Source organism: Lemur catta, chromosome 9, assembly GCF_020740605.2.
Source record: "Lemur catta isolate mLemCat1 chromosome 9, mLemCat1.pri, whole genome shotgun sequence".
In the NCBI taxonomy this organism is placed as follows: Eukaryota; Metazoa; Chordata; class Mammalia; order Primates; family Lemuridae; genus Lemur; species Lemur catta.
Window position 1 is genome coordinate 59,789,620 of NC_059136.1, and position 23,213 is coordinate 59,812,832.

The window sequence follows — 23,213 nt, forward strand, 5'->3', positions numbered from 1 at the left end:
CAGAAACTGACTCTAAGAAATATAAAACATCCAAAAGACCAACCTTTATAGGTACCACTTTACTTTCCAAAATTACTATTTTACTCTCCACAGTAAAACAGTGAATAAAGTACTTTGGGTTCTTTGTATCCAAGAGTATAAAAAGCATATGCTTCCATGGATGAAAAAAATGGTTTTAAGAAATGGGAGAAAGTGTTTCTCTGGCCTATTTTTAGTCTAGTCCAGCACGATTTTTAGTTTTAAGGCCAGAAAGCAGGCCAGTCGCGGTGGCTCATGCCTGCAATCCTAGCACTCTGGGAGGCCAAGGCGGGAGGATCGCTTGAGGTCAGGAGTTCGAGACCAGCCTGAGCAAGAGCGAGACCCCTTCTCTACTAAAAATAGGAAGAAATTAGCCAGACAACTAAAAACATATATAGAAAAAATTAGCCGGGAATGGTGTTGCATGCCTGTAGTCCCAGCCACTCAGGAGGCTGAGGCAGAAGGATTGCTTGAGCCCAGGAGTCTGAGGTTGCTGTGAGCTGGTCTGCCACAGCACTCTAGCCTGGGCAACAGAGCAAGACTCTGTCTCAAACAAACAAACAAAAGGCCAGAAAGCAAAACTGTTAAGTCTGGAGCACTCCCAGTCTGAACAGAAAGGGGCATAGGAGAAATAGTTTAGATTATTATTGTGGAGGTAGAAATGGTGGAGATGAGTAGGTAACCTTCATTCCTTCTCGTCCCCTAAGGGTTCAGAATTCTTGTATGTTTTAGTTAGTTGTAAGGCCACCAACATTCACTTGAGTTTACAGGGTCTTTTCACTTGGATTCCTTGTCCCTTCCTCTCCCTACTATATTTGTGAGCATATCTAATGTCCAGGGTAACTGGTAAGAATATGAAGGCTGATTTAGACAAATTGAGTTCCAAATCACTAATGGACTGCTTCCTCATCTGGACACTGAATAGCTGATGACAATGAATATGATAGTTTTAACTGCCTGACAATAAGGAGATGGGCCAGTGTACTAAACCAATGAAAGAGAGATGAACTGGCCTGGCGCAGTGGTTCACACCTGTAATCCTAGCTCTCTGGGAGGCTGAGGTGGGAAGATCACTTGAGCTCAGTTGTTCCAGACCACCCTGAGCAAGAGTGAGACCCTGTGTCTACTAAAAATAGAAAAATTAGCTGGGTGTAGTGGCATGTCCCTGTAGTCCCAGCTACTTGAGAGGCTGGGGCAGGAGGATTGCTTGAGCCCAGGAGTTTAAGGTTGCTGTCAGCTAGGCTGATGCTACTGCACTCTACCCTGAGCGACAGAGCAAGACTGTTTCAAAAAAAAAAAAAAGTGAGATGAACTTGGTATTTGCTCCATCAAGGAATGCGGCCTGTCACTTTTCATTCGTATACCAAGTGAAAACCAGAAGCACAATGAATCCAGGTGCCTGCAAAGTTCTCAGAAACTTGGAGCAGCAATGTTGGTGAAGGAAAAACCAAAGGAGGGCCATGTGTTAATTCTGTACTATCATATTTACCTGTTGGTATTCTTTCAAAATTACTCTGAAATGTTACGTACTAGCATTCAGAAAATATAATGTCTGGGTGGCAAAATTCTTTGTCAAAGATTATAAATCTCTTGAATTTTTAGTATGGTTTTCACCTTCAAAAAGTCGAATAATACAGTGAATACTCACATACGCTACACCTAAATTCAACAATGAACACTCTGCTGCATTTGTTCTATGTATTTTTATCTGAACCATTTGAATATTAGTTGAAGAAATTATGACTTTTCACCCTTGAATACTTCAAAATACATCTCTTTAGAATAAGGACATTTTCTATATGGCTTAAAGTGGTTATTGTTAATATTAGTAATAGTAATCTTCTAACACAGGGGTCAGCAAACTATGATCTGCAGGCCAAATGTGCCTCCTGCCTTATTTTGCAAATAAAGTTCTATTGGAACAGTCATGACTGTTCATTTACATATTGCCTGTGGCTGCTTTTGTGTTACAACAGCAGAGGTGAATAGTTGCCATAGAGACCACCATATGGCCTGAAAGGCCTGAAGTATTTCCTATTTGGCCCTTTACAGAAAGTTTGCCAACCCCTGCTCTATAATAAATACATGTGTGGAAATATTAACAAAATCTTCATGAGCCAAAGAATTTGGATGTCATTTTTGTATAGCAAGTGTGTGTGTTTCCGGTAAAAAGGTTTTTTTTTTTTTTTTTTTCCGTTTGAGACAGGATCTCACACTCTGTTGCCTGGGCTAGAGTACAGTGACATCATCATAGCTCACAGCAACCCCACTCCTGGGCTCAAGCAATCCTCCTACCTCAGCCTCCCAAGTAGCTGGGACTACAGGCACATACCACCATGCCTGGCTAATTTTTGTTATTTGTAGAGATGGGGTCTCACTCTTACTTAGGCTGATCTCGAACTCCTGGCCTTAAGGGATCCTCCTGCCTTGGCCTCCCCAAGTACTAGGATTACAGGCATAAGCTATGGCACCCAGCCAGGTAAGGAAGTGTTTCTTCCTCTAGTGTATAGATTTTGTGCTGCTGTGACTAACTAAAGGTATAGATGGGTGGCTGTGGTGGGGAGGTAAGAGTAGGATCAAGGAACATCTACTAACACCTACTACATGCTTATCCTGTACAGGACCCTGTGATAGGTGCTATAATACACCATCACATTTACTGTGATCCTCACAATACCATGAGGTAGGCATCTCTCATGCAGATATTAAAGAGAAAAACCAAGGACCCAAGTCTGTCTCCAAAGAGAGATACAGTGGATTCAGTTTAGATTCCCTAGGAGGAATTCTCAAACATTCTGCAGTTATAATTCATATACAAATGAGTGCTTTGGGCTTCTCCGGCTTCCAGTACAAAACCATGTCAAGATCCTTGGGAGAAAGCAACTAAGTCCTATCTTTAATGTATAGTGAGGACACATAGTGTCTTAGTCTGTGCTGCTTTAAGAGAATACCTGAGACTGGTTACTTTATTAACACACATTTATTGGCTTACAGTTCTGGAGGCTGGGAAGTCCCGTATCAAGGTGCCAAAAGGTTTGGTGATTCTGCTTCAAAGACGATGCCTGGAACACTGTGTCTCCATCCTCACAAGACAGAAGTCAAAAGGGCAAAGAAATAGCAAATCCACTTCTTCAAGCCCTTTTTATAATGGCATTAATCCATTCATGAGGGCAGAGTTAATTACATCTTAAAGCACCCACCTACCAATACTATCACATTGGGAACTTGGTTTCAACCTATCAACTTTGGAGGAGACACAAATATTCAAACCACAACACACAGTGGGAACAGGATACTTGGTACCATACAATGAAAATCACTTCAGAAAAATTACCTCAAACACTTTATTCACTTATTCTCTAAAATGGGGGTAATATCTACCTATGATTAGTAATATCTATGATTAGTTTGGAGGAAAATGAATATTAAAAAGCTTTGAAACTAGAGCACTCAGTATAAAAGTGTATTTACATTGTGTAAACTAAACATTATTGTGTAGTTTATATCTCTAAGTATCTCTATCTAAGTATGCCTCAGAACCGATTTGGCTAACTCATTCTTTTTTTTTTTTTGCAGTAATATATAGGCTATTTTATTAGTACATCAAATTATAAGATCTGCCATGCCAAGTGGTGATGAATGTGAACTATATCTCAAGATGCCTACAACAACTGTAACGTAACATAAAAAGGAACAGATTTGTACTGGTGGGAAAACTGCAGGTACTGCTTTTACTATGGCCATTTGTTGCCAGCATTTATAACTGGGAGTTAGGCTAAATTTCTGGAAAATCAGTGAAAATAAAGATGTAACATTTTCCTCCATTAAGTTCAAGGATACTCCTGACTTCTATCCAGGTAAGAACTTCTGCTTTCAAGGGAAATTGTGGACATAATCAAGACATCCCTGATGAGGTTCAGAGAAGTTAAGACCCCACTCAAGAATTCCCATTGCAGCACAGACTTCTGCAGTGTTTCTTTCCTTGTTGTCTTCATGGTGATTGCTGCAGATTCCTACTCAGGGCTTGTTCATTCAGGTCCCATTGATGAGATATTTGAAAACAAATTCATCAACCCAAGTCCTGGTTTTCCTGGTAGCAAGCAGTTTCTGAGTTGTATCAGCATGCCAGCTTAACGGGTTAAGGTAACTAATTCACTTCATTGTCTTCGATCTCAGGGGCGGCCAGTGGCTGGGGCAGTGTGTCCACTCTGCTGCCAGGGCAGTCCTGGGGGCGGATCTCCTTGGCCAGCTGCCCCTTCTTCTTCAATGTGCAAGCCTCCTGGTATGGTGGAGAGATGGGGGGTTGTGTGGGCGGAGTGTACTTGTACTCTGAGCCATCCTCTAGATCCAGTGGGTAACTTCGGTCTGAATCATAGGAGCTCAGGTCCCCACAGGTCACAAAAGGCACAATGACGCGGGTGGGACCGTCTAGCTGGTTGAAATCTGGGTCATAAGAGTGATCCAGCAGGGGTTTGGTCAGGTCCGGCATGAAGCCTTCAGGAGGGTCATAACCCTGACAGACAGCAAAGGCCTCGATGCTGGAGTTCCGGCTGCTCCTGGGCTTGGCGCAAAGCACACTGGAGAAGAAGACACGCAGCTGGCTGTAGAGGAGCGTCACATCCCGGCCTCGGAATATCTTGGCCACAAAGCAGCCGCCCGGCTTCAAGACATGTGTAACAATGTTCAGAGCAGCTAGGAGGAGTTGGGCCTGCATATACTCATCAACATCATGGAGGCCAGTTACATCGGGAGCCCCGTCACACAGTACTAGGTCTGCGGGGCAGCCCTCAAAGTGCTGGATGATCTCCTTGGCAGTGGACAGCTGGGTGATATCTCCCTGGATCTGTAAAACACCTGGTAGTGGAGCCATAGTCTGCAGGTCCACAGCCACCACACGGCCAGACTCCTTGCCCCCAATCTTCTGGCTCAGCACTTGGCTCCAGCTGCCCGGGGCTGCACATAGGTCAACTGCCCGTGTCACACCTTGGAAGAGGTGGAATTCTTCATCAAGTTGTAGCAGCTTGAAGGCGCTCCGGGCACGCCAGCCATTCTCCTTGGCTAGGCGGTAGTAGACATCCCGCTTGTCCTTCGACGTCCGTCCCATCTCACACAGTTTGCTCAAGGACCTGCCTACAGTCAGCTGATGCTACCCAGTATCAGTAACCAGGTAACCGACCTCTTAGCTTTTGGAACGAGGGGAAGCTGGAGGAAGGAAGTTGGTCCGCTAGCAGCCTGAGTCTCGGTGAGAGCTGAAACACATGAGAAATCGTATGGCTTCAGTTTGTGTTCATAGTTGACCCCAACACATGTCATGCATGCCTAAGAGTTATTGCTGCAAGCTTGGGACTGTAGAATGCGGAGGGTCTGGTGAGGCCCAGACCCAATGTGAACATATAACGTGAGTCCTCACTATCTCATTCTTTAAACTCAGATACCTAGGCCCCACACCCAGAGATTTCTTCTATAGGCCCCACAAGTCAGAACTCCAGTTGATTCTGATGCAGGTGATCTGGGAGGCAAACTTTGAGAAATGCTGCTTTGAGATACAATTGATGTTTCATGAAATAACTATTAAAAAAGAACTTTTTATTTAATAATTAATGCATGCTGTAAAATAATTCAAATAGTACTGAAAAATGTAAAGTAAAAAGGTTCTCTCCTCACCACCCATTCTTCTCATCTCTAAGTTTTGATAATTAGCTTTTTAGACTTTTTTCTATACCTATACAAACATATACTGTCATGCATCGCTTAACGTCCTTAGGCAATTTCATCATTGTGTGAACATCACAGAATATACTTACACAAACTTAGATGGTATAGCCTACTAGACACCTAGGCTATATGGTATCAGCCTATTACTCCCAGGTTAGAAACCTACACAGCTTGTTACTATACTGGATACTGTAGGCAACTGTAACATGATGGTAAATATTTGTGTATCTAAACATAGAAAAAGTATAGTAAAAATAAGGCATTATAATCTTATGGGACCATAATTTTATGGAACCACCATTGTATATGAGGTCTGCTGTTGACCGAAACGTCATTATGCAGTGCATGACTATATATTGGTTAAAAATGATGAGCATCTGATGTTGTTTCTAATTTTTTGCTATTAAAAATAATGCTGAAATAAATACCCTTGTTTTCATGTCTTTGAGCAACTCTGTGACTACTTCTGTAGGATAAATTTCTAAACGTTGAATCACTGGGTCAAAAGATTTAAATAGCACAACGGAATAAAATTAAAAGTGTTTCCCCACCTCCTTCCAACTTCCAATCCCATTTTCCAGAGGGTGCCACTGTGATTTTGTGTATCCTTATACAAAATGTTTATATAGGTATGTTCATTTTATTTTGACACATTGTCAATCTGTCCTTCAAGACTGCCTATTTCCCTAACCTATTTTATTCCTAACTTAAATTCTTCTGGTGGCTCTTTAATTTTACTGCCTTCATTGTTTTCAAGTACCACTGGCAATGGATTCACTGATTGGCATGCTGCTTCTAATAAGGCTGAAAATTGAGGAAGCTTTTCCCAAAGGCTCTTCAGTAATGGTCAACGAGTCTCTAGGGATTTAAATAAATTTCTGGGAAAAGACCAGAATAGTAAGTAGAATTTGAGCATAAAATGATTTCTTAAAATTCTACACTAAAGCATAAAACATAATTTTAACATCTAAATCTTTTATTCCCTCCCCCCCAACACGTTCCACTTTTTTTGTATTCTCATCATTCCCTCTCATAAATGCTCTATTCTAGCCAAAGTACTAGCCACTCTCAGATTATGTCCTTTTAGCTCTGCTTCTGCTCTTCCTTGACTAGAATGCATCCCTCCTTGATTTCAGTTAATACTACAGAGGACCTGAGTTCAAGTCTGAGCTCTGACCTGCCTAACCTTTGCTAAATTAATCACTTTCTGCTCTAGCTTTAGCCCCTATAAAATAAGGATAATAATGCCTATGAGGTTACTGTAAACATGAGTTAAGGTCTGCGAAAAGTACACTAAAGTCTATACAAAAACTAATTACTCTTAGTATTACTCTCCTTTAAAGCCTAGATAGATAGTAAGCTAAGAACAGGCAACATGTCTTATTTCTGCATATTCTTAGTGCCTGGAATGAGGCTGAATTTGTCAAACTGAATAAACATGTTATGCTATTTGTTTATATCTTCCTTCAGACACAGCAAGGTTTTTGAAGGCATCTTATATAATCAGGGCCTAACACAGAACCCAGCACATGGAACCATTTGTGGAATGAACACGCAATGTCCGCAACAATGGTTTGATACTTATACATGACCATTAGCCCCCTGAGGGTAGGATTTAGTTCTTTCCATATCAAATCTAACAAAAATGTTTGATGATAATGTGGGAAAAAAAGATGCATACCTGAATGTCTAATGTGAATGGCAGACTCTAAACATTTCCAAACTGTACCAGGAGTGAATTGTAATGGACTCCCAGGCCCCACACCCAGAGATTTCTTCCATAGGTCTGCTCTTGTAGATGACTCATTTTTATTTACTTTACCTTATTTTTTAGAGAAAGGGTCTCACGCTGTCCCCCAGGCTGGAGTGCTGGAGTGCAGTGGTATGATCAGCCTCCAATTTCTGGGCTCAAGTAATCCTCCCACCTCAGCCTCTTGAGTAGCTGGGATTACAGGCATGAGCCACAAATGAAACATAGATCAGAAAAAAAAAAAAACCACAGGATTAAAAGTAAGGGGACTGGTATTATAACATTTACTCTATCAGGCAGCAGCATCACAACTTCTCTAGGTTTTTGGCCTTTAAATCAGAGGACTAGTTATGACAAAATGTTAAAGCAAGTACTATGATGATCTAATTCTACTTGCTTGGTTAAATTCACATAAAAGTGCGGCACACCTGAATAAACTTTAATTGTGAAGAGATCTAAGTTACCTGGATTCTGGTCCTACCCCAGACAATACACTAGATACGTAACCCTGAGAATAAAAAGGTTATTATCTCATAAGGGTTTTGTGACTATTAAATAAAATAATATAGGTAAACAACATAAATTAGTCACTGGCACAGCACGCGTTTTTAGGGCCAGAGTGTGGAGGAGCATCGAGGTTGCTGCCCCTCTTGTCCTTCTCCAGGGCAAGATGACACGCGAAATAACTTACCTAGTGGTCTGATTTTACTTTTTTTTTTTTGAGCTGGTGACGCGGTGGGGACTTTCAGTGCCCAATATTTTGAACGACCTGTCACTGAACATTGATAGCAAAGTCCAACGTTAATAGCAAAAATATTTTTTAAAAATTAGAACTGCTCTCTCTATGCAAACTCGATTTACAAATTCACGCTAACTCAGCCACAAAGGGAGTTATGGGGAGCCCGCGCGAGGCGCCACCGTTCTCCAAGAGACCAGCAACCTGCGCAAGGGCAGGGGAGTGGACGCAGCTAGCTACTTCTACATCTGCCCGGCGGAGGATGGATTTGGGAGCTCCGCGGCGCCCCTCCCCAACAGCAGCGAGCTCAGCGGTATTAAAGGCCGTGGTTGCAGCCGCCGCCGCCTCTTCTCATCGAGCCTCCTACCTCACCCTGAGTCAGGTTCTCCAACTCCCGCTGGGTTTAGTCCATTCCTAAACTCGCAGCTAGCTGCAGAAGAGCAATACAAAGCTGGGAAGCTTAGGGCCCACAGCTGGAAAAAGCGAGAACATCCCTACCACCATACTTACCAGCGGCCGCAAGAACAACCGGCAGAGGTCGTCTCCTTCTTGCTCCGCCTCTTCCGCTTGCGGCGTGGTTCCGCTTCCGGTCCCGCAATCCCGGCGACGCTGTGAAGAGCTTTGCATTGTGGGAACTCCTTCCTTTCTCGCGCCCCGGCCATCTTGGCGGCTGGTCTTGGTGAGTGGGCTCCACCAGGCCGAGCTTGGACCGCGCCGGTATCCCTGTGGGTTGCCGTTTGGAACTCCGGATCCTAAATTTACTGTCTTGTCCTTTGTATGTTCTAGGTTGGGGGCCGTCCCGCACCTAAGGCAGGAAGATGGTGGCCGCAAAGAAGACGGTGAGTGAGGCAAACTGAGGCCGGAAGGCCGATTCACGTGGACAAATGAGCCCTGGCCGGGGCGGGCAGATCCGAGCCCACTGGGGGGACAGCATGCCCGCTGGCATTTGGAGGGTCCCAAAGGGAACCCGAGAGGTCCTCTCAATGACTTGCGACCCTCGACTTCGGAAGTTTTATTAAGGGGATCGACTCCAGAAAGCTGGGTCCAGTTTTGAGGTGGTTGCAAACAAGGTCTTCAGGTCCCTGTTTAATGTTTGCTTTTTAGAAAAAGTCGTTGGAGTCTATCAACTCAAGGCTCCAACTTGTTATGAAAAGTGGAAAGTATGTGCTGGGGTACAAGCAGACTCTCAAGATGATCAGACAAGGCAAAGCGAAATTGGTCATCCTCGCCAACAACTGCCCAGCTTTGAGGTAATTAAAGGAACCTGAGCTTGCGTCGTCCACCGCAAACTCATCGTGAGCCAGTATCCAATAGTGTAAACTTGGGATTTGGGTAGCATGAACTCGATTTTATGTAAAACGTATTTTGCAAGCGAACACTTTGAGAACAATTATTAGGTTGTTATTGTGATGTTTGGCTCTTAGTTTTTACCCCCCCTCATTATGTGCTTTCCTTCTGTAAGCTTGTTTTGGGGAGAAATGTGTGGCAGGAGGGGTAAAAACCACACAACATCAAAGAAAGGTTGAGGCTGGATTATGGAGTTGCAGGCTGTTAAAGAATCACCTAGGTCAGCCTGCTATGTCGACTTTTTGAGCCACGGTTTATGCTCAGCCTACTGCTTTGAAATCGAATTTGGTGGGTATTGTAAATAAGCAAAAGAAACTTGGAGCTTGCAGGATATAAGACATCTGATCAGTCCCCTACCCTAGTTGATTTTCTATAGTAATGCATAACCTGCACACAGCATTTTGTGTCGTGTTCCTGTACTTATTGGCAGAGCCCCGAGTGCTTTCTCCATACCATCTCACAGTTTGGTTGTGAGAAAGAAACCATTCTTTCAAGCTTACCTTTTATAGCAGTGCTTCTCAAAGGTAGCTATGCAAAGAAATCACATAGGTGGTCTTGTTAAAATGTAGGTTCTGATTCAGTGGGTCTGGGATGGGGCCCGAGATGATTTTGACACTGAAATGTTAACTCTGGGTAAATATTACCACTCCTCATCTAAGATTCAGAGCACTAGAGGGTGATAGAAATGGCTTGTCTTTTAAATGTAACTTGAGTTTGGATTCTGAATCCTCCACTTATTCTGTGCTTTGATTTCTTCATTAGTTAAAAATAGAGTCTATAATACCTACTTTAGAGGTTATGGGATTATATAATGTAAAGTATCTAGCATTTAATGCTAAGTGAATAATGCTTTGCTTTTATTTGTTTTGCCCCCTACTCTAGTCCATGAGCATAGATACTGTTGTAAACATAGTAGGTGTTCAGTAGATATTGTCTGGTTCTCCCCTCACTTGTGAGGGATCCATGGGAAGGTTGCCTTGTGTCAGTTAATGGATATGATAATATGCTTCTGACAGTAATAAGTGGTTTTGCTGCTGTTGGGAGGCCTGAGCATCATTAAAACTAATAAGAGAAGTAGTAACATTTAGTCTGTCAGTCACTTGGTATGACATTTATTTATTTGCCCTTTTTTGTTCCCAAAGGAAGTCTGAAATAGAGTACTATGCCATGTTAGCCAAAACTGGTGTCCATCACTACAGTGGCAATAATATTGAATTGGGCACAGCATGTGGAAAATACTACAGAGTATGCACACTGGCTATCATTGACCCAGGTATGCATTTTAAATCATAAAATCATTTTTCCGTTTCTAATGTAATATCTAAGTTTTCCTTGTTATGCAAATGTCTTTGGTTCCTGGGTTCAGATAGTAAGAAGTTGGATATAGCAAGAGATATCCTGGTTGTGTTGTGTAGAGAACTGGTAATGAATGCCAATACATTATAATTAACGTTAGTAATTATTTTTTTTACTCTGAGATTATGAATTGTTTGATAAAACACGTAAGAAATAATGTCTTAGGAACTTGGTAAAAGGTGAAATTATAAGTGAGGATAATCGGGTAAAATAGTAGAAGAAAGTAATCCAAGTTGTCAGAAAACAGGTAAAATTAGGTTTAAAAAGAAGTGCCTAAAATACATGTGAATTTTAGTTAATTCATAAAATACTGCGAATTTTCTCGCTGTTCTGATTTTGTAATAATCAGGACAGGCTAAACATTCGCTATATTAAAACCATACATGTGTCCCCAGACCTAGTTCTTTCCCTAGGTTTGGTTTTATAAATGCTTGTGACAAACCAGGAGTGATTTATTATATGATCATTTGTGTAATTGTATAGTGGCTGTGATCTAGGTTATCTTTGGTCAACCTTAAGAAAAATGACAGTACACCTTATGTGATAGTAACTTTTGCAAATAATCAGTGCTAATTTGCAGACTTTTGCCTAAAGGAATAACCAATTGGGAAAATTTTGTGATTGCTAGTTATCATTAAATGAATTGTAAAATTACTGTACTTTTATTTTCTAGGTGACTCTGATATCATTAGAAGCATGCCAGAACAGACTGGAGAAAAGTAAATTGTGCAAATTTTTTTTTAAATAAAACTTGACAGTCCCTATGATATAAAAACAGTGTATCCGTTTCAGTTATTTATATCTTTGTTTTAGTACACTTTTCTGGAGGTAGGATTAGAGGGGATGAAGTAGCTATTAATAGATGTGGTGGTGGGACTTTTCACTGAACAGTTGAACATTCCAGTTTCCATTTTTCAGTCTTTGTAAAGGGAGCGCACCAAGTTCCTTTCTAAGGAAGTACTAAGTTATTGAGAGACTTAATTTTGTAATTCCAGTCTCGGGACATTGTTTGCATTGTATATTTGAATGAGTTTGAGAGACAGCAAGGTTAAATACCCAAAATTTAGCTAGAAATGCACTTTACCAAATCTGAGTAGCAAAAAGGATTAAAGTGAGAAATATGCTTCCCCACCCAAAATGCTGTCACAGGCTGAGAAAAGTTCTATTGAACTTTAATGGAGAAAGATCTTTCCTAAGGTTGTGCAGTGGTTGGAGTAGAAGAGATGTACTTGGTTGACTTCAAAATAATCTTTGCCTGCCCAAGTGTGTGTTTTATATCATTTGTTCTGAAAGATGTACTGTAACGTATGTTTGGTGTTTAGAATTTTGGGAAACTGCATACTGCATTTCCCAAGATTATATCCTTTGGAACTCTTTTCCCACATATGTTAAAATGCTCTGGAACATTCAAAAGAATTAATTTTGAGGAAAATACTGATTTAGCTACATCTTAAATTTATAGAGTTGAATGGTGCTGGTAGGGTATACCCTATGCAGTCTCCTGGGCTTTGAGGGAAGCTGCAGAAGTGTCAAAAATGGCAATGTCCTTTGGATTTTAGACTCAATCTCCCTCTTCCCCCTTCTTTCTCTCTCTCCCCTTTCTATTTCTCCCCCATCTTTCTCCAAAACAATTTTGGGTGGTAGATGAGTGAGACATAAGAGATGATGATGCCTTCTATATACCATCCAGAAAATCAAGCATTTTCTGAACTTGGAGTCAGGACTGCAGCTCTTAATAGTTGTAAGACAACCATGGGTGGGTCATGTTCCCAGTTTTACAGGTGAAGGAGTTGGTTTCTCTCACAGTAATATCTCATGATTCTAGTTTGTGTCTGAAGTTAATCTGAGGTGGATATACTTTGGAGAATCTGGCTTTTATTAACTGGTTATTTGATTATGTAATATTTCTCAATTTGAGAGCCCTACTGACTGATGGGAAAATTCTTTGTTGTCCAGGGCAGTGGATACTGCAGGGTAATTTTCATTCTTGGTTTTCCTTCCATGTCATAACATTCAACACCCCCAAATGTCATCCCCACATTTAAAAAAAATTTTAATTATGGGTACATAATAGTTGTACAAATTTATAGAGTACATGTGATGCTTTGATATAGGCATACAACGTATATTAAAGCAGGGTAAGTAGGGTATCCATCACCTCAAGCATCCCAACTTTTTTAAACTGGCATCTTCCCTGGTTAAGAGCCACTGAGTTGTATGGGAAATTATAAATGTTCTAAAATATTCATGTTTATATATCAAGAGACCACTGTGCCCAAAGTGATATATAATGTTTGAAATCTTTTGATAAGAATAAGAATTGCTTAGTCTTAGTAAGATTTAATATAGAGACTTTTGGTCTCTAACCACTAATACTGTTGGTTTCCATAGTTTGAAAATGTTTTTATATGCTTGGTCAATTTTTCCCACAAGTGAGCTTTTCACACTATTTGGGTTATTTTTTTCCTCCAGGTTGATGAGCTTTAATTTCTTAAAGGGTGGTGACCTGAAGAAAATAATATTACAGATGCCAGTGTACCATTTCTTTTTTAAAATTTTTTAATTATTATGGGTACATAATGGTTGTATATCTTTTTTTTTTTGAGAAGGAAAGGAATTTATTAATTTGCCAACAAATCAATAGTTGTATATCTTTATGGGGTACATACAATGTTTTGATACAGGCATATAGCGTGAATTAAAGCAGGGTAATTGCAGTATCTATCACCTCAGGCATTTAACATTTCTTTGTGTTAGGAACACTCGTCTTCTAGTTATTTTAAAGTATACCCTAACTTACTGTTGATTATGGCCACTTTGTTGTGCTATCAAGTATTGTTCACTCTATCCGTTTTTCCACTCATTAACCATCTTTCCTTTATTCCAACCCTCCCCACTACCCTTCCCTGCCTCTGGTAACTGTCAACCCTGTCTCCATGAGATCCATTGTTTTAATATTTAGCTCCCACATACGAGTGAGAACATGTGGAATTTGTCTTTCTGTGCTTGGCTTATTATACTTAACATAATGTTCTCCAGTTTCATCTGTATTGTTGCAAATGGCAGGATTTTATTCTTTTTGTGGCTATATGATTCCATTGTGTATATGTACCACAATTGCTTCATCCATTTGTCCACTGATGGACACTTAGGGTGATTCCATATCTTGGCTATGGTGAATAATGCTGCAATAAACATGAGAGTGTAGGTATCTTTTCCATATACTGAATTCCTCTCTGAATACTCAGCAGTGGAATTGCAGGGTAGTATATTAGTTCTTCTTTTTTTTTTTTTTTTTTTGAGACAGATGTCATTCTGTTGCCCAGGCTAGAGTGCCGTGGCATCAGCCTAGCTTACAGCAACCTCAAACTCCTGGGCTCCAGCAATACTCCTGCCTCAGCCTCCCGAGTAGCTGGGACTACAGGCATGTGCCACCATGCCTGGCTAATTTTTCTATATATATTTTTAGCTGTCCATATAATTTCTATTTTTAGTAGAGATGGGATCTCGCTCTTGCTCAGGCTGATCTCCAACTCCTGAGCTCAAACAATCTGCCCGCCTTGGCCTCCCAGAGTGCTAGGATTACAGGCGTGAGCCACTGTGCCCGGCCAGTATGGTAGTTCTATTTTCAGGTTTTTGAGGAGGCCAGTCTACCATTTCTTTGCAATGTTTCTTCTGTTGCATGATTTTTTGGCTGAAGGCATTTTGGAATAATGGTTTTTAGAAAATTTATGATTTCTAGGGCCTTCTCCTAGGCAGTGATAATAAGCTGTAAGGTCATTTGGCTTTTACTTTTCTTTATGTGTACTTTTTGTGCAATCACTGTTGTTTCTTGCAGCAAGAAAGGAATTTAAAGTTCAGGGACAAGGAGTTTTAAGCTAATAGATAGGAAACATACCTCAGTCATTCTGGCCTATGGTACCTCTGATGTAGTGCCATTAAACTACTGCCAGAGTCAGAAAATGCCACTGGCTAAGAAGATCTGGGAAGGTGTAAGGTAGCATTTTCAAATGTTCTTCTCTGATTACAATGAAAGCAATGGTGTTTGACTGGTAGCTCTAATAATGCAGGAGATTGCAGGAAATTCTAGCCTATTGGATTTACTCCATACCTATACTGAATTGTTAGGTATGGAGATAGAAGTCCCAAAGGAGAGATCAGATATTATGGAGTGTGTTAAGAATTGCAGTTGGTATGGAATGGTGGTAGGAGCAAAAGAAGTGTAGAGAAGAAACCAAATTTTAGGCTAATGATGAATGCAATTAGTTGGGTCATCGGGAAGATTGTCATCTGCTTCATGGAAAGCTGTTTTCTCTTTGATCTGCTCTTTTGTAACTACCAGCTACCCCTTAGACTTGCTGCTCCCTCTGCCTGCAGTGGCATCTGCTTTCCTCTCCCCCTCCCCCTTTTCCAGCCTACTTGTACTTATTCTGAGGGAGAGCCCAACATCTTCAAGTCTAGAACAGGTGCCTCGGAGTTACCTTAGACCTTTTTTATGGCCTTTTAAATCACAACTGTGTCTCACAAAACTAAGGTCCTAGAGGACAAGGACTCAACATAACTCAGCTTCGTCACTTACCAAAAATTAGAGCAGGCCAGGTGCGGTGGCTCACACCTGTAATCCTAGTACTCTGGGAGGCCTAGGAGGATCACTTGAGCTCAGGAGTTCAAGACCAGCCTGAGCAAGAGTGAGACCCCGTCTCTGCTAAAAATAAAAAAATCCACCAGGCATTGTGGCACATGCCTGTAGTCCCAGCTATTCAGGAGGCTGAGGCAGGAGGATGATTTGAGCCCAGGAGTTTGAGGTTGCAGGGAGCTATGATGATGCCACTGCACTCTACCAAAGGAAACAGTGAGACTCTGTCTCAAGGAAAAAAAAAATTAGAGCAAATAATGATTTTTAGGGCTTAAAAGTTTACTTAATTCTCACTGATATACTTCTGGCTGTCTAGAATTTTACTTTTGTCTTGTTAATAGTAGTTCTTTACCGTCTTGTGCACTTACTATTACTTAATGTACTACCTCCAACCTGTTTGCCTCAAAAGATAATTTTAGGGGTGGGAATCCACCAAAATACTTTTCTCAGGTAAGGAATGAATTCATTCTATCCTTTCATTCACTCAACATACACTTAAGGACCATCTTTGTTTCTGATACTATTGGCTGCTGAAGAATAAAAATATAATAGCTAATTTTGAGCATTTAAAATGTTTTACTAAGTAGTGTATATGTGAATTCATTTAATCCTCTTGACAACCCATTGAAGTAAAACTATTAGCCCCATTTTGCAGATGAAATCAAGGCATGGAAAGGTCACAATGATGAAAATGGAATGTAAAACCCTTACATTGAAATGTACAAGTGGCAAAAAAAAGTGAGAAATATTCAAATTTCAGGCAATCTTCAAGTTATCTTAGATTAACCTGTAAATTTTGATTAATTTTATCAATCAGTTTACAAAAATTTGGAAGCCCTTGTTTTCCAAGAAGTTGTGTTCCCCCCAAGATGGAGAAATGTATTTAATAGCTAAAAAATATATGATGAGATGTATTTAATAGCTAAAGGGGAAGGGGCAGTCTTTTGAGCCACTAGAGGGAGCTTGAACACAATAGAAAATGAAGTAGACCTGACTAACTGGAAGCAATGCCTGAACTAATACACAGTCATGCACCACATGATGACATTTGGTCAACAACAGACTGCATATACAGTGGTGGCCCCATATGATTATAGTAAAGCTAAGAAATTCCTTTTGTATGTTTAAATATATTTAGATACACAAATAATTAGCCACCGTGTTATAGTTGCCTATAGTATTCATTACAGTAGCATGCTATATAGGTTTGTAGCCTAAAAGCAATAGGATATAACATACAGCCTAGGTATGTAGTAGACTATACCATCTAGGTTTGTGTGAGTATACTATGATGTTCACAAGATGAAATTGCCTAATGACGCATGTCTCAGAACATATGCCCATTGTTAAGGGATGCATGACTATCTCAAACATAATGTCAACACAAACCAATACTACTTCCTCATAAAACCCTGTGTTTTCAGGGTCAAATGGTTCACTCAAATATAAATATAAACTCAAGGTTTAATACTTTGAGTCACAACTTCTATACCTAGAAGGAAGTAGATTTTCAGATAAAGTTGAGGCCCAGGAGATACTGTTCCCACTCTGCCCTTTGGGAGGACATTCTGATGGAAACACTTGTCTTGAAATATTTAAACCTAAGCTTATTCAAGGTGTTTTGTTTGTAAAGTATAATTTGGACTCTAAAATACAGTGGCTTCCATGGGAAGAACACCATTTTGGCTATCTTTTTTTTTTAGAGACAGGGTCTCAGTCTGTTGCCCAGGCTGGAGTGAAGTGGTGCAGTCACAGCTCACTGCATCCACAAACTCCCGGGCTCAAGTGATCTTCCTGCCTCAGCTTCCTGAGTAGCTGAGAATACAGGAATGTACCACCACATCACCAGCTAATTTTTCTATTTTTTGTAGGGACAGGGTCTCACTGTGTTGCTTAGGCTACTCTTGAACTCCTGGCCTCAAGGGATTCTCCTGCCTCAGCCTTCCAGAGTCCTAGGATTACTGGCAGGCCTCATTGGTTTTTTAAAGTCATCCTTGTTTTTGAGTTTTACCATGTATTTGTGTAGATTTAACGCATTCCTGTAAATACAGTGTTTCTGTGGCATGGACTATGTAGTTTATCAGTTTCCCTTCTGATGATATTTTAGGTGGTTTCTAATTTGTTGCTTTTATAACTCTAGTACATTCTTATACAGATCTTGTAAGTATGTGTTAAAATCATCTAGTTAGGTAACTAACTATAAGTGCAGTTGCTAGTTACAGGGTTGTGTGTATTTTCAGTTTTATGAGATATCAGATTTATTCTCCAAAGAGACTGTTATTTGCACTGTCACTGTAAGAGCCCCATATTGCCACATCCTTAGCGATAGTCAATTATACTCATTTTTACTAAGTTGATGTGTGAAAAATGATATCATTGTTTTAACCTGTATTTTTCTGATTACTGGTAAGATTCAACATTTTTTTCATATGCATGTTGGCTATTTCTCATGTATACATATCTTGCATTTAAAGTTAAATTAATAATTTTACACAATACCATTCTCTGAAGTGAATTTTAATATTGTATAAAAAAATCCAACATGTTACACAAGTACATATGTCCTGTGTTTTATGCATACATCCATATACATATATCAAAGTAAAGTCCAATACAAAGAAATAGCATTTCCTATGGCCAGTGTTCTACAGCAGTAAGACTGCACAAACTTCATCTTATAGTGAAATGAGATTGCAACAACACTAAGGCAGGACGAGGCAGAAGCAAGTCATGTCCACAGTATATTACAAAATACCTTGCATAGCTTATTTATTCTTGTGGTAAACTCATAGAATTCTGAAGGATTTTTTTTCCTAAATAAATTTATACAGGTTAGTGTCTACTTTTTGTCTTTGCTCTATAGCAAACCAGCTTTCTCAGTACTGGTTTTGTTTTACTTCACAACATTATCAACCTAAGCCTGAGCTTTGGGGCCCTGAACTGCTTTCATTGTAATCTTTGATGCAATGACGTACAGATAATGTAGAGTATTTCTAATCTTCATCTGTATCTGAGGCGATTTTCCAGGGCTTCCATTCTCTGTGTCATTTCTTCTAGTAAATCTCAAATTAAGGAAGAGGAACCTGAATTGCCTTTTTTTATTCGCATTCAAATATAACTTGATCATCTACATAAAAATTTGGATTCTGAAATACAAAAGGCTTTGGTTTGTTTTCCATTTTTGTCAAGTATTTTAAAACTCTGACTGGTAAGTTTATAGCAACTCATTTAACATGTGATGTCAAGACAAATATATTTTAGGGTAAGCACTTTTTAAAAAACATTATCAAAGCCAGATAGCTCTGAATTTGTCTTTTTAATTCCACTCCCACCCGTTGCTTGTAAATTAGTTTGCCACAGCACACTGCTGGGAGCTAGAGAATTGATAATGTTGGGAATGTGGTGAAGAGAAGAAAATGAAAGGATTAGGTCTCGGAAAATAAGATATGAAGTCAGAAGAGAAGGGAAATGGGAAGTTTTCACCCATGGTGCCAGATAAAGCCAAAGAGTGGCAGCCTTCAGGAATTCTGTCTGACTTGTGTTCTTTCATATATATATATATCTTTTTTAGTCTTCATAAAGTAGACTTTCAGGGGTGTGGTGGGAAAAGGGAGAAGAAAGGGGCATTAGAATAAGTATTTATTTTCCTTGTAAGCTCCTTAATACTCTCCATCTGCCCTCCTGGTGGCAAAATGAGAGTCTAGATTCATCATCTGTATTAACCATTGTCAGAAAGATTATTTTATTTTACTTAGGGGAGCATATTTCCAGCTTTCAGAAAGGGAAGTGCTATATGCTGTTGTTCCTTATTACATAAGCCCTTTGGCAAAGTGGTAGTTCAGAATTAAACCATTTCCCTGTAGACTAGTTGATACATGCTGAGAAAGACACCAGCCAGCTTTAGTAAGCTTACTGTAATTCTAAGTTCAGAGCAGTTGGCAGGGTGTTCAATGTGTAAAAGCACTGAATCCTTATTTCTCTATTGTCCCAAAGCATTCCTTTTATTCGTAATATTGTTTTAATGAATCATTGGATCCTGCTTTTCCCTTAGAATGTTTCATCTTTTAGAGTGCTGATAGAAAGTATTTCTGCTGCCAAAAAAAAAAAAAAACCAACCCACACAGAAAAACACCCCAGCCCTCCAGAAAGTACACACTGAATCCAAATGTGCCTGTAGCTTGGGGCTAAAGGAAAGGTTTAGAGTTTAGACTGAGTTTGAAATCTCTTCCTCCTATGACATTCTCTGCCTATACATACTGTACCTTTGATGTATTTCAGACCCAGTACATATCCTAAATATCCTCCCAGCAGAGAGGAAGTTAAGTCAGTCTCTTTTTTTCTTTACTTTGCATGCTGACTGGCCTTATTGCTAAACCCCCTAGAACAGGAGATGCAGCTAAGTGCTTGACCATTGCCACTAAGCTTGGCTTGCCCTTCACTCCCAGACACCTCTTAGGCTGCTTTTTTAAGCAAAAGCCTTTCCTGGAGTTCAGTGTTCTTAAATTCATGGGAATGACTAAAGTTGATAAACCCACATAAAGTATTTGTGAAGTTTTGGTAATATTCTTTATGTTCCATACAGAAGCATAATATTAGAAAAGGATATAGCGCTGTGTTAATTTTCTTACTTCTTCGTTTGCAAGGTTCTGGAACGTTATAAGGTTTTCACATTTGCATTGATCGTGTTTTTCTTCCAAAGGGCTTCCTGAGAAAGCAGATGGAAAGTGTTTACCTCTATAATCCACCAGACTTCCCAGATACATAATAATAGGACTGAATCAGCATATGGAGGAAACCATAATGAAAGAAATGTTTTTAACTTTTTCCATGCAGCCAGATCCAGTAAATACCAGAAAAGGGCTGTATATGCTACCAGCACTAGAAGTGGCCATTATTGTGGATTAGTGGGGAAGACTACTCCAGTTTCTTTTAGTTTATTTTTTTAGTTCTTTCCTTTGGAGGAATAAGACACAGCACTTAGACTCGGATTTTACTGGTGACTGATCCTGGGGCAAAGGAAAATGGGCATAACTGCTCTATGTAAGTGTACCAGGCACAATTACTTAAGTTCTTTCTTTTCGTTTCCTCTATAGTATTTCATACTTCCTCCTTTCCTTTCCTCCTTAAAGTTAAGTTTGTTAGCAAGCTAAAAGTCTGGAATCAAGTTATCTTATAGTAATATTTCACATGGCATTACCTGAAGATTTTGTCGAATGGAAAAGTTTTTGTGTAGACCGTAAAAGATTGTCTTCTTCAAACAGGTATCTGTGTTGCACTGCAAAATTAGAACAGGAAAGTAGGTCTTGGATATTTATGGTGACTGGCTCAGATTCTGTAAAGAGAAAGAAAACTGAAGTCAAACCTGCTTGACACTATTGTGGTTATAAAACAGCCATCAGCAGAATAGGGTACTTGGTATTCCTGGCACTTGATACAGAGCTTTACTTTGGGACATACTGTGGCAAAAAGATTGTCAGCAGAGACGCTAATTGCCTATTTTTTTTTTTTTTTGGAGGAAAAAAGGCCTTAATTAACATAATTTAAATCTTACTTACTTTTACTCCTTTACAGCTTTTATCTGGAGGGAAACCATGGTGGAAGCACCCACCAAAGTTTCTAAAAACACTGCTTTTTAAAATTACCTGTTGGCTGGTGGACTCTCTTTGGCAGTTCCCCTGCTGGGGAGTCCTGTCTTCCATCAAAGTCTTCTAGAGCTGAACAGAAAAAGATGACCAAAAGGAGTGACAGTTGTCCACATGCATGCATGTGTTCTTTAGGAATCTGGTCCCAGACCAACTCCTTACCTACTGCCACAACCCAGGGTTTTTGGTTTCATTTGCTAACACCAAAGATTCAAAAAAGCAACTGCATACCATGATGTTTATGACCACTCTAGGGCAATTCTCACTAGAAATAGAAGCCTAGATCCTTTACATCTTAAGAATGCTCCCAAAAATGTCATGTCTAGAAAGTAGGACAGACAAAAAGGTGAAGTTGTTGAAGGATCAAGTCACAATGTCAGCAGCTCCACTTGAGGCATTTTAACTTGAATGAAACAGCCAAAAGGCAAAACATTGTCTATTCACAGAAATCAGAAAGGCCTTCCCTCCCCGGTCCCCCTTCATCTCAGAGTTCTTTCCTTTGGAGGAGTAAGACACAGCACTTGGACTTGGATTTTACTAGTGACTGAACCTGGGACATGAGTGAAAAAGAAAAATGGGCATAACTGCTCCATGTAAGTATGCCTGGCACAATTAGCAAACTGGAGAAAAGCATACACAACAAAATCTGAATTTTATCTCTTAGTCAAATGATCATCTCCCTGGGGCTTCTGTGAAGAGGAAGTTGCTGGCCTGTCAAAACACTTACCACACTGCTTGGCACAGCGCAAGTGCTCAAGCAGTGGTAGCTGTTCCTTTCATCTTGCCCTCTCTCCCTGTTCCCTGTTTCGTGCCTAGTGTTTCCAGGCACCACTGGCCCTGCTCACCAGGGAGCACTTGGAAGGAATGGGTTGAGAATTTCTCATTCAAGGGTTCATGCTGCCCTGTTCGCTAAGGTCTTTCCTAGACATAAACTATAGTACCTTCACAGATGCGTTTCTTTAGTTTTTCACTTATCTCGCCCATTGTGGTGAAGTCTTCGGCATAGAAGAGATGCTTGTCTGTGGGTTCAGAGGCAATCTCTTGTAGTTCTTCTTCAATGGCTTTTCCTACCCCAACAGCATACATAGTGATACCTAAGGCACAGAGAAAATTAGGAAAAAGGTAGAGTTGAAAGCTGGGCGCAGTGGTGCGTACCTGTAGTCCCAGCTACTCAGGAGGCTGAAGCGGGAGGATCACTTGAGCTCCGTCCAGAGTTTGAGGCCAGCCTAGGCAACATAGCAAGACCCATCTCTTGGCAGGTGGGGGAGGCAGAGAACAAGGTAGTTAGAATTGTGTTCCCTGGGTCTGGAACTTGTGTGTACTGCCCCCAAAGCCAGCTAGATATTAAGTGGTGTGATGTGAGGAGTCCATGTCAGTCTCCATTTCTTTTTATTTTTCCACTATTTTTATTTTGGCCCTGTGAACAAAATGGATCCAAGAGAGAGGTGAGGCATCTGGGAGAGGCTGGGAAGCTAAACCACCAACCTGTTGCTCAGCTCTAGACAAGGCCATTTAAAAAATCTAACTTTTCCCCAAATTAGCCTTCTGGATAAGTAGGAAAAAGGACTATCTTATGGCTTGCTAAATGGGAATCTCTTCTGGAAGAATTCTAAGAAGCAAGTCAATTTATGACCTTATAACCTAGTTTCTCCTTTTCAAAGGTACAGGATAGGAAACTCAAGCGACCTGGGCCAAGTGAAGCTGCCTTTTTCCCACCTTTCTTGGAAGGACACCACTTTGTGAGGAGGTGCTAAGCTAAAAAAGAGAATCTGTAGGCCACTGGAAATTCCCAAAGTCAAGAAAAAGAATCTTAAATTTCAAAAGGGATATAAGATTGCTCTAAAAGCTTTTCTAAATCAAATTAATCATTAGACTTCCTTCCCTCATATATTCTTCATTTGAAAGTAAAACATAATAAGAATTAAGTTCTGCTTGATTTCTTACATTTTTCAGCACTGATATCTTATTCTGGCTAATTCATTAGATTTTTTAAAAATGCACATAAAAATGGCT

At 40.2% G+C, this 23,213-nt stretch overlaps 3 protein-coding genes and 1 non-coding gene across 10 annotated transcripts in view; 2 read left to right on the top strand and 2 right to left on the bottom strand.

Moving 5' to 3' along the window:
- Window positions 1-2,979: 2,979 nt before the first annotated feature.
- On the bottom strand, window positions 2,980-7,596 carry LOC123644569 (putative tRNA (cytidine(32)/guanosine(34)-2'-O)-methyltransferase). The gene is made up of 2 exons (XM_045560712.1): window positions 7,556-7,596; window positions 2,980-5,267 (listed from the first exon to the last, which is right to left on the bottom strand). The coding sequence occupies exon 2, from the start codon at window positions 5,120-5,122 to the stop codon at window positions 4,166-4,168; it is 957 nt and encodes a 318-aa protein (XP_045416668.1). The 5' UTR covers window positions 5,123-5,267; window positions 7,556-7,596; the 3' UTR covers window positions 2,980-4,165.
- A 1,235-nt stretch (window positions 7,597-8,831) lies between these two features.
- RPL30 (ribosomal protein L30) lies at window positions 8,832-11,697 on the top strand. The gene is made up of 5 exons (XM_045560713.1): window positions 8,832-8,898; window positions 9,006-9,058; window positions 9,324-9,469; window positions 10,709-10,839; window positions 11,596-11,697. Exons 2-5 carry the CDS (start codon window positions 9,038-9,040, stop codon window positions 11,643-11,645), a joined length of 348 nt encoding a protein of 115 aa, XP_045416669.1. The 5' UTR covers window positions 8,832-8,898; window positions 9,006-9,037; the 3' UTR covers window positions 11,646-11,697.
- LOC123645463 lies at window positions 11,233-11,364 on the top strand. The gene has a single exon (XR_006737579.1). It is a non-coding gene; the product is annotated as a small nucleolar RNA SNORA72 (small nucleolar RNA).
- A 6,362-nt stretch (window positions 11,698-18,059) lies between the features above and the next one.
- Window positions 18,060-23,213, bottom strand: part of MATN2 (matrilin 2) — a 134,491-nt gene continuing 129,337 nt past the window's right edge. For 6 of the 7 annotated variants that reach the window (XM_045560715.1, XM_045560717.1, XM_045560721.1 and 3 more), the window contains 5 exons: window positions 22,142-22,294; window positions 21,201-21,272; window positions 20,756-20,890; window positions 20,165-20,263; window positions 18,060-18,614 (listed from right to left, as the gene is read on the bottom strand). In XM_045560715.1, coding sequence (XP_045416671.1) covers window positions 18,559-18,614; window positions 20,165-20,263; window positions 20,756-20,890; window positions 21,201-21,272; window positions 22,142-22,294 — 515 coding nt within the window. In that variant the 3' untranslated portion in view covers window positions 18,060-18,558. The remainder of the gene's footprint in view (window positions 18,615-20,164; window positions 20,264-20,755; window positions 20,891-21,200; window positions 21,273-22,141; window positions 22,295-23,213) is intronic. The other variant, XM_045560716.1, reaches the window with a different exon arrangement.

Bases quoted from the DNA above. Each gene is read 5' to 3' on its own strand.
- LOC123644569 (XM_045560712.1), bottom strand. From the start codon at position 5,122: ATGGGACGGACGTCGAAGGACAAGCGGGATGTCTACTACCGCCTAGCC.
- RPL30 (XM_045560713.1), top strand. From the start codon at position 9,038: ATGGTGGCCGCAAAGAAGACG. The intron at 9,059-9,323 runs GTGAGTGAGGCA...TTTGCTTTTTAG, and splicing joins TGGTGGCCGCAAAGAAGACG to AAAAAGTCGTTGGAGTCTAT. The intron at 9,470-10,708 runs GTAATTAAAGGA...TTGTTCCCAAAG, and splicing joins AACAACTGCCCAGCTTTGAG to GAAGTCTGAAATAGAGTACT.